The sequence below is a fragment of the Mastomys coucha genome, unplaced genomic scaffold (assembly GCF_008632895.1).
Source record: "Mastomys coucha isolate ucsf_1 unplaced genomic scaffold, UCSF_Mcou_1 pScaffold11, whole genome shotgun sequence".
Lineage (NCBI taxonomy): Eukaryota > Metazoa > Chordata > Mammalia > Rodentia > Muridae > Mastomys > Mastomys coucha.
The window spans coordinates 11,637,032-11,648,012 of NW_022196893.1; the positions used below are offsets into that span (position 1 = coordinate 11,637,032).

A 10,981-nucleotide genomic window follows, 5' to 3' on the forward strand; every position below is an offset into this window, starting at 1 on the left:
TCTCTCTCTCTCTCTCTCTCTCTCTCTCTCTCTCTCTCTCTCTGGACCCTGGGCATTGAGGACTTTGAGTTCATTTTTAACAACTCTTCTTACACAGTTAGATAATCAATGTAAATGTACTTTAGCAGGCTGACAGTTTGGAAGAGTGGGTCAGAGTCTGTCTCAGTGCTGTGATCCATCCATACCTAGGAGTTTGGCTTACTTGCTTTGGGATGTTTTATGGTTTTGCTTTTATATTATAAGGAGTATTTGAGTATCTCAGTGTTATTGCCCCTCCCCTCTATAGAAATAGCAGAGGCAATTTCCATCTGGCTTCAAAAGATTTCCAACCCACCCTCAAGTTCATTACTATATTTAGTCACCCATCACTTTAAGAGTTTTTCATAAAATCTTAGTTATGACATAAAGAAATACTTTTAATAAAGCATTCATAAAATTTTGTTCAAATTTTGCACAATTCAGTCTTACTGATCTGCTTTATGGTATAAATTTTGATGATGACAGCAGATTTCAATTGAACTTTAGGATTGCTATCTAGTTTTACCCTTAACCAAAACCCTTTTAGGAGAGATGACTATCTCTACCACGTAAGTGAGTAACTGAGTCACATGGCGTGGTTCCAAATCTCCCTTTGCAACTGAAATTCCTGATGAGGCTAAAATTCCTGATGAGGCCCTCAGGCTCTTTAGGTTTGAGCTCATTAGTATTCGAGATTTTTTTTGTATTAATGGTGAATTGAGTTTCTGGGCACATCTATTTGACTTTCTAAAATTATTGCAATCAAAATAGCTAACAGTATTTCCAACAAAGGGTCTGTGTCATTTAGCAAGTGGAATGGTGGCGGCTGTTGTTTTTGTTTTAATTTAGATTTCCTCCAAATCCTATATGTGTGAGTGTGGCTGAACAGCTCTCTAGAAAGATGTCTGAATTGACTCTGAGCTGGTTTTGGATTTCAACTAAGCCTGAGTACTGCGTATACTGAGTACAACGTGTATGGCCTGAGTTAATAAAATTAAAACGATCGTACAATACAATACTGAACTAAAAAGCAAATTTTATTTACTTGTGTCTGTTATTTCTTTTGCAGGTCACGGAACAAAAAACCAAAGGTAAGATTTTCATTCTCTCTGTGTTTAGATTTCACAGTGCTGCTGACTCAGCCTGCAGTCCACCCGAAGAGAGTGGGTGCACAGTAATTAAGGTGGGTTGTTTGCAGTCATTACAGAGCAGTAATGACAAACTAAAAGCACTTGTAATTGTGTTTCTAGTTGGCCTTACATTTTTAGGAAATAAAAGAGTAAATCCTTTGTTTTAAAACTGTGTGAATCATGATTTTGAACTGAACTCTTTCAGAACAGTTTAGTAGAACAGTAACAAATTATCAACTCCTAGTTTCAGATGGAAATTACAGAGAGCACTTCCCTGTCTTGGTTCATGGAATACATTATGCATTTTGTCTGAAAATGGAATGTCACATCTAGAATGTTCACACTCTCCTGAACTGCAGCCTGGACTGTGTGTTTTAAAAGACGCCAGGGTTTGAATGTGTTGATTCTGCTCAAGAACCTGGTGTGTTGCCAGTGGAAGCAAGTGACCTTTAGACCTTTCTCAGTCTAATAGTCTGTCCTTTCTGTGGTTCTTTCTGCTTTCCTGGCTCTAATTATGTAGTTTTATTTGATAATGGTCACTTTGGGTTAGCAGGCCTTAAGAGTGGGAGGTAGAATTCCTTTAGATAATACTTATATTTGAGCACCTTAATATGTGGTTCTCAATTAGGTGTGTATTAAAATAATATACAGAGTCGTCAGAATGCACAAGCCCAGGCTGCTGCCAGACCTTGATGTCTCTAGGCTGGAACACTTGTAGGTGTGTGTGAAGTATCCATGAGGCCCCATGACATGAAAACCTTTGCCCTGGACTTAAAGAGGAAAAAGAAAATCAGATAAGAATAATGGAGACTTGAACTTGATGCAAGTCCTTCTAATGATGAGTTTGGTTTGATTTGGTCAGGTTGACCAACAGGTCAAAGCACGTCATTCAGTGACGGAAGGGTCAGTAAAGGTGGTCGGTCTTCATAGGTGTCTTATCTAAGATAGCTTCCTTAGGAAATAGAATTATGAAAAATAAATTGTCAGATACTTATACATTCGTGTATTGGATTTCTAGTCAAAGGCATTTCAAAGAAGATTGTGGCCTGGGACTTTGTAGTGATTTAGAAAGTAAACTGAGAAATTGTTGTTATAATTATCTTAATTGGTTTGGAGGAGAGTGTTCTTCCTCTTGTCCAGTTCAGCCAGTTCAAAACCTACAAGTAGACTTTCTTTTAGGAAAGTCCAACAAACCCATTTATTTTATTTTATTTTATTTTATTTGGGTTTTCTAGACAGGGTTTCTCTGTGTAGCCCTGGCTGTCCTGGAACTCACTCTGTAGACCAGGCTGGCCTCAAACTCAGAAATCCACCTGCCTCTGCCTCCTTTTTCTAAGCCTATTTAGAAGTAGACTATGTGAATGGACTTGGAACTAAATATTTACAGGATTTTGTGTGTGTGTGTGTGTGTGTGTGTGTGCGCGCGCGCATGTGGACACATGTATGCACACGCATGCCAGAGAGAGACTGAGACAAACACAATTTTGGTATCTAGCTGTAGCTAATCTGAACCTCTTGGTGTTGACCAAGCTAGCCTTGACCTTACTGTCTCTGCTGTCTGCGGACTGGAGTTACGGGCATGTGCTACTGGCCTATTAAAGGACTCTTGGGTGGGAAAATTGGTGTTTTCTTGACAAGCCAGGCTCTGTGTTGGTAGAACATGGAGACCATGGTAGAATTTGGGGTCCTAAGCCTGGCTATTTAAGCCATGATCAGTGGTGTTTCCATCAGAATACAAAGTTCATTAGGCATTCTTTCTCAAATAAAATAAATACCAGATCTGTTCTCAAATAAATTATTCTATCTTATGCCAAAGTCTATAGAAAGAAAGAAAGAAAGAAAGGAAGGAAGGAAGGAAGGAAGGAAGGAAGGAAGGAAGAAAGAAAGGGGGGAGGGAGGGAGAAAGAAAGAAAGGGGGGAGGGAGGGAGAAAGGAAGGAAGGGGGGAGGGAGGGAGAAAGAAAGAAAGGGGGGAGGGAGGGAGAAAGGAAGAAAGGGGGGAGGGAGGGAGAAAGGAAGAAAAAGAAGTCAAGCTTTCCTTTCTGTGCACTCCTTTCTACTTAGGTCTTTTTCATGCCTATTGTAGATGAAATTCTCTTCCCTGTCTCCTTACTCTTCCTTCTCCTTCAATCAGAAAATCAAGTCAGATAATCCTAAAGGAGCTGAGAGTGTAGCTCAGGTCTCCAAGGAGAAGACAGGATTTTTTTTTTTTAAAGCATATACATATTTATAATTTGAGGTGTGTCAGACTCACCAGTGTCTAAGTTTCTTCTTTTCTTGGTCAAGTCTTTGCCTGCTGGGCACCTCCTCCTCACTCTTCTCCCCGAGCTGACATTTCTGGTCATGTTCCTCTCCCCAACAATAGTTGTCTTCCTTAAGCGATCTCCCCTTAACTATGAATCTACTCTCTCCCCAGCAGAGAAAAAAGAAAAGACTGTGTTGGTGCCAAGTCTTGGGTTGTACAAGGACTGAAGTAAGATTTTTCTGTATTTCAGAAAAGCGGTAGATTGGCTATATGTTCTTCCTTTATCTTCCACCATTACAAACAGTGTGGTGATATCTTAGTTAGGATTTTTATCGCTGCAGCAAAACACCATAACCAAGAAGCAAGTTGGGGAGGAAAGGGTTTATTCAGCTTACACTTCCACATTGCTGTTCATCACCAAAGGAAGTCAGGACTGGAACTCACAGTCAAGAGCTGATGTGGAGGACATGGAGGAGTGCTGCTTACTGACTTGATCCTCATAGCTTGCTTAGCCTACCTGATAGAACCCAGGACCACCAGCCCAGGGGTAGCCTCACCCACAATAAGCTGGGCCCTCTGCCTTTGATCACTAATTGAGTAAATGCCTTACAGCTGGATCTCATGGAGGCATTTCCTCAACCGAGGCTCCTTCCTCTCTGGCTTATGTCCGGTTGACACAAAAACCGGCCAGTGCAGGTCAGAATTGCAGAGAGGAGAGTTGGACTGGGGTTTCAGTTCGAAGTTCTGAGGATGCGCTATGCCTAATATTCAGCTAAAGGAAGAAGAGGAGCTTAGGCAGAAGTTTAGATCCTCTTTTATGGATATTGGACAGAAGCAAATGGTTTCCAGAATCATGCAGTAGCTCAGGTTAAGATGAGCTTAACAGGGAGGATTAGGCTAAGGTTAAAAAGCCCAGTTACACAAACTACATAATAGCAGAATTTGGCCCTTGCAGTTTAGCCTCGTTAACAGGTGCTGTAGGATAATGGTTGTCTTAATGAGAGCTACGGGGATGCAGTGAAATGACTAAAAACTAATGTGACCTTTCGCCACTAGAAAGTATCCAGAGTGGGAATTGCAGGTCTGTAATGGACATCAGTATGAAAGGGGAAACTCCATGGACCACGCACAGATTGGGTCAGGTCAGCCAAGGAATTTATCATCTCAGAGGGGTTTAAATACATGGGCTGTGTAGCTTCCATGTCTTCCTAACTGGGGCTCCTCAGATAGGGCTCTGATAGCTAGAATTGAACATGTCCACAGGAAATATCCACTTTGTTTTTGTTTTCAGTGAGTCTTACTTTGACCCCAGAAGTACCAACTCAGAGTCAAAGAAGTGGGAAAACTTGGCAGCTCAGTGGATCAGATTTTAGATACTGTGGTTCAAAGCATTAAATCATAGTCTTGCCCATGCTTCATTGGCACATATTGGAAGGAAAGCATTTCCCACCAGCATATCTGGGGTGTGGGTCACTTTACTACACTAGCTTTTGAGCTTATTCCCAGAAACATAAATGGTGAGTGTATGACAGTGGCTCAGATAATTTAGCCTATCTTAGGGGCCTACACTAGAGGTGTGTTCTAATGGGTGGGAACATTTGGTTGGAAATGGACCTGGGGACAGTGAGGTGAATCAGTGAGTAAAAGCTTGCCATTCAAGCTGGATGATCTGGGTTTGATCCCTAAATTTATGATGGAAGAAGAAAACAAACTCAGAAGTTGTAGTCTGACGTTTGCACATTTTGTGGCATGTACATGCCTGTATGATCTCTCTCACATCAATACTATCTACATACACACAAATAGGGAAGTAGAGAAAGCTGGGAAGGCTAGTATCTATCTCTAAGATGAATGAATGTGAGCTGTCATAAAGCATGCACAGAGATAAGTGAGCACAGAGTTTTCATGTGGGAGGGGAGGAGACTAGATAGCCTGGATAGAACTGCTGATAAAGAGGAGGGAGGAGAGTTCAGCTCTGGGGTCCTGGGGAATTGTTTGAGTGTTGAGTGAGGGCAGATATCCTAAACACCTCTACCAAATTGGGTGATGCCAACTTCTGCTATAAGATAATGGAGCTTAGGGCTGGGGAACAAGTTTGAGGGAATGGATAAAAGAGAGCTAAAGTGGAGATAATGGTTTGGCAAACAATTTCACACCAATAGCGAAATCCTCTGACGAAGAGTTTGTTCCCAAGTAACTCAGTGTGAGAAGTAGGCAGGCCCCACAAATGATTAAATGTGATTTTTTTTTAAAAAAGTAGACATAAACTCAATGCCAGGTGTGGCAACTTGTACCTGTCATCCCACCCAGCACTTAAGAGACTGAGGCGGGAAGATGGTTATGAGTTGGAAACTGGTCTAAATAAAACTTCAGAATAAAGCCCTGTTTCGAGTGTGGTATGTCCATCCATACTAGCTAATTGGCAAATGAGCTGCTGTTTAAAAGCAGAAGCTGCTCCTGTCCTACAAGTCAAGTCTGACCTGCTGCTTATTTTTATACTACCTGTGAGCAAAAAGAATTCTTTGGGTTTTTTAGTTGTTTCAAAGAACCACTAGTGTCTGAGAATATAAAATTCCTGGCTCACTATCCTTAAATAAAGTGTTGAAGCACAGCCACTTTCTATGGCTGCTTTCACTCTCCTAGTACACAGCTGATTTGTTGAAACCGAAATCTTATGTCCATTGAGTGTTAAACATCCACTGTTTAACCCTTGCTCCACAGTATGGAGGACCCCAAAGGGAAATGAGGAAAGATTGAAGAGCTAGGCAGAGTAAATCTCAGAAGAACCAATAGTCAGACGCTGCAGGCATGATGGCCACTACCAGATGCTCTCTAGCCTGGCCCTGCAGATACTGGTGACCAGAGGAGGAGATGGGAGTGCAGAAGCCAGTATGTGAGTGGAAGGCGAAGAAGTAGAGACAGTGCTAGGCATCACTGAGAATCACATAATACGAGCTAGTCACCTGTGCAAAGGTCAGTCTTTGAGGTTTTGGGGGGGGTTTTTTGTTGTTGTTGTTGTTCTTGTTTTTGTTTTTATTTTTGTTTTTGAGACAGGGTTTCTCTGTGTAGCCCTGACTGTCCTGGAACTCACTCTGTAGACCAGGCTGGCCCTGAACTCAGGAATCCACCTGTCTCTGCCTCCCAAGTGCTGGGATTAAAGGCGTGTGCCACCACTGCCTGGCAGTCTTTGAAATTTTTAAGTTGTCAACCTAAAATAGTGTATTTTCTATGGTTTTAACTGTTTTTGTTTAGTTTTGGGTTGGGTTTTCTGGTACTGGGGATCGAATCTAGAGCCTCTTGCTCCTTAGCCCTTTTACAAAAATATGTAGATGAAAGGGGTGTGTGTGAGTGTGTGTGTGTGTGTGTGTTCCCATTAAGATGAAGAATGTGGTAGCTTGTAATGGTTCTGCAGTTATTTGGTGTCTTGTACAAATTCAGAAACTTGCTAAGTTCAGACTCTTTTTTTTTAAGATTTTATTTATTATTATACATAAGTACACTGTAGCGGTCTTTAGACACACCAGAAGAGGGCATCAGATCTCCTGACAGGTGGTTGTGAGCCACCATGTGGTTGCTGGGATTTGAACTCGTGACCTTCGGAAAAACAGTGCTCTTAACCGCTGAGCCATCTCAGCAGCCCCAGACATTTCTTATAGAACACTTTTCGTGAAAAAAAAAAAAAAGCTTGGCACCTTGCTTACATTTTCAGAAATGAGGACAATTAGTAGTTGAAAAGCAAAGTAAGAGAATGTAAGAGAGTGGTATAAGTTAAAAGAGTGGGTGTGGGAAAGACTGAGTCAATAGAGTTTAATTTTTAAAGGTGCCTAAGTAGAAATTAGAAAGTAGGACACACAGTATTTTACAATGTTTTCATTTCCTGTGAGGCAGAGACTGTTTATTTAAAGCATAGACTTTGGTTTGGTTTGTTGTTGGGTTTTTTGTTTTGTTTTGTTGTTTTTGTTTTGGTAGGATTGAATCCAGAGCTCAGAAGCCAGGCAGCCACACCACTCCCTAAAGCCTACATAGACTCTCTCTGGCAAAGAAGCTGGGGCCTTGAGGCCTTTGAACCAAATACACATGGTTTGGTGGCTAGAGTAGCTCATTTTAGAGCTATTTAAGCTTCAGCCTACAAATCATTAACACTGAGAAGAGGCCTGAAAGGCAGCACACCCAGGCCTGGTAGTCTCTGACAGCTCACATCCGGACACACACCAATTCTGATGTCTTATCTTTGAATTAGCAACTTTGAAACAGTGTTTGCTCCTGCTAACAGTTGCTTCATCTCCAGTAGATGTCAAGATCTTGCTTGCCTTTAAGGTGTTTACATTTACATTTATTTATTATTTGTGTATGTGTGGTTAGAAGACAACTTGGTAATAGTCATTTCTCTCATTCCAGCATATGGAGTCCAGGGATTTTAGGCTTGGTTGAAAGCCCCTCTAACTACTGAGCCATCTTGCTGTCTCTTGTTTGTTTAAAGTTCATAGAGAAGTATAATAAAGAAAAGACTCTAGCCGGGTCCTCCAACACAATCAGCTTTCCTAACCAAGCCCTGGAATTTTGAGCACCTGAGCTCTAGAGCCAGCAGCATGTCAGAAGAAAAGTAGTGGAGCTGTGTTCTCCTTACCATATCCGTCCTGTCTTTGATATGATTAGGAGAAAATGCCACAAGGGGTTGTCCAAGGATTCTGGCACAGTATACAGCACCGACCAGACTTGGCAGTTGAAGCAGCTGTGTGTTTTATAAAGTTAGTCAGGCCCTTATTCTCATTAAGCTGTTCTGAGAGTTTAGGCATGTGGCCAGCTTTACTTAGAGCGCCTAACCCATTTGTAGAAGGGTAACATCACAAACTAGCTGGGAAGAATCCACCCAGCTTGATTCTCATTAGAGAAAAGAAGATTAGTAAATGACATGTGGGCTATTCCAGAAACAAATATCTACTAGTTATTTGTCCATCATCTGCTATATGTTCTGCAGATGGTACTGTGTTAATATTAGACAATGACTGGTCTAAGTTTTTATTCTGCTCATCATCACATTACAGCCACCACCCTTTTACTGGGAGGCCAGTACTGTCTTGTGATTGGCTAAGAATAGACGCATGAGTTGCCTGGAACTTACTTGAGCCAACTCTTCTTTTCTCCTGTCACTCACAGTATTCAGTAGTGCCCAGTGGTGGCTAGTCTGGGCCCCTGTTTTCTGATGATGTATCTCTCTCCTCATAAAGGAGGCAGTTAAATGGCAACATGCTGGCCCAGCATCATTTCAGCAGTCAAAGCAATACTGCTACCAGAGTTGCTTGGCAGGAATTTGGGCCTCAGAGAATTCCTGTAGTATTGCCGGTCTCAGTGTGCTGGGCAGATTTTCTTGGGAGGAGTGGATGATTTTTTTTTTTCATGAAAGTATTCAAAACTATTGTTCAAGCTAAGTACTGAGTTTACAAAAGAGAAATACACAGTGGTGGTCTGCTAAGACGGAGACAGGAAGTAGAGAGTAGAAATACACAGTGGTGGTCAGGGCTGAGGTGGGGGGCAGCAGGTCCACCAGGCTATAGCGATTTCAGGGTTGCTGTGCATATTGCTGCACTATTTGACATTTTATATCAATGAAAGAGCTAAGGCAGATATTTTAGAAATAAAAGCTAAATGATTCCTAATACTTTTGTTATGTAAACAATCATAGATAAACCTTTGTGTCCAGGTGGCTGTAGGAACCAAAGTCATGTGTGGAATGTTGTGATTCTCTAGGCCTGTAGTCCTGTGGGTGCCAGTTCTGTGTCTGTTCTAAAGGGAGGAGAATGGATGATGGTTTCTGTTCTTGAGGAACTTAAGGCCAATGAGACAGAGACTTTAAATGTAATTCAGTATGTTGTAAGGACATGGGCAAAGTGTGCTCCTCGTGCCTAGTCAGGAACTTCAGGAGAAGCTCACCGAGGTCTTCAAAGCAATGGAATGATTGTCTGCAAGGTAGCACAGAGAGTAAAGACACTGGCCACAAAAGCTGACAACCGAAGTTCCCAGCCCTAGGACCATGTGATAGGAAGAGCCACCTCCCTCAGGTTGTCCTGTGGCCTCCACGTGTTTGCCATAGCATGTGTACACCCAGAACAAAATAGTGAATACAGAGCCTGGTGTAGTGGTACATACCTTTAATTCTAGCACTTGGGGTACAGAGGCAGGCGGATCTCTGAGTTGGAGGACAGCCAGGGCTTATTAAAGAAACCCTGTCTCAGAGAAAGTAAAAAGGTAAATGTAAACAAATAATTTTTTTAAATTAAGAACTTAGTGGAAGGGAGAGTCCTCCATACTACTGAGTACTTGGCTACAACCATTTGTACCTTCCAGGATTTGGTATAGTGAGTGGCAGTTGCTTAATTTTCCCCACTTAAATAAGGCATGCTATTTTGATTATTTATCAGTCACCTGCTACCACTACTCCTACCTTAGTAAAGTGAACATCCTACAAGAATTTTAAAAAGCCTGTCTTTTGAGAACAAAATGTAAGCTTTCTTAAAAACAGACTTTAGAAAAGTGTATTTAATTTAAAAGACTGTCTCAATACCTGTTTTTCAGTGCCCGAAGTGACGAAACCAAGTTTAAGCCAACCAACGGCCGCCAGCCCAATTGGCAGCTCTCCATCGCCACCAGTCAATGGTGGCAACAATGCCAAAAGGGTGGCAGTGCCGAACGGACAACCGCCAAGCGCCGCCCGCTACATGCCTCGGGAGGTGCCACCGCGATTCCGTTGCCAGCAGGACCACAAAGTGTTACTAAAACGTGGGCAGCCCCCTCCACCGTCCTGCATGCTCCTCGGGGGTGGGGCGGGGCCTCCTCCCTGCACAGCACCTGGAGCAAACCCACACAACAACGCACAAGTGACAGGAGCGCTGCTGCAGAGCGAGAGTGGGACTGTACCAGGTAAGACACGGAGGCAGATCCAAAGCAGGAGAGCTTTCCTTTGTTTCATGGTTAAGGTAGGGTTAGTACCATGCAGCAGATGGGAGAGGGCCCCAACATAAAATCTACATGGGCAGTTCTCTAAGCTGGGTTGTGCTATCTCGGCATGAAAGCATAGATTGTGTCGTTCCTCAGCTGTGTTCAGGAAGTGAGACTTGCGTGGGGCTTTTTCTAAATCTTCCAGAATCCTATGCTTCCAGAATGATTACTTAGGATGTTGTATAGAGTCTTCAGAGAACACCAGATGATAATACCACTCTATAGTTTTTAAACTAGGGTGGTTTTTTTTTTTGTTTTGGGTTTTTTTTTTTTTTTGGTTTTTTTGGTTTTTTGGTTTTTCAAGACAGGGTTTGTCTGTGTAGCCCTGGCTGTCCTGGAACTCATACTGTAGACCAGGCTGGCCTCGAACTCAGAAATCTGCCTGTCTCTGCCTCCCAAGTGCTGGGATTACAGGCATGTGGGATTAAAACCACCCAGCGGGTGGTTTTTTTTTAAATCAGTGTTTAATTTAAGAACCCTGGATTTTGAACTATGCTGGACATTCTAATATAGACATGAGGAATATTTTCCTGAGGAGTGTCATTAGAAGTCTTGAGAGTTCTTTCTGTCTTGTCTTTTTTTTTTTTTTTTTT

General features: G+C 42.2%; 1 protein-coding gene across 5 annotated transcripts in view; it reads left to right on the forward strand.

Annotated features, from left to right (window-relative positions):
• Tnrc6b (trinucleotide repeat containing adaptor 6B) overlaps positions 1 to 10,981 on the forward strand; it is a 68,959-nt gene that overhangs the window by 5,349 nt on the left and 52,629 nt on the right. For 4 of the 5 annotated variants that reach the window (XM_031349881.1, XM_031349898.1, XM_031349892.1 and 1 more), the window contains exons 2-3: positions 1,088 to 1,109; positions 9,966 to 10,310. In XM_031349881.1, the coding sequence (XP_031205741.1) occupies positions 1,088 to 1,109; positions 9,966 to 10,310 (367 nt within the window). Of the gene's footprint in view, positions 1 to 1,087; positions 1,110 to 3,563; positions 3,621 to 9,965; positions 10,311 to 10,981 lie in introns of those variants that run through there. The other variant, XM_031349887.1, reaches the window with a different exon arrangement.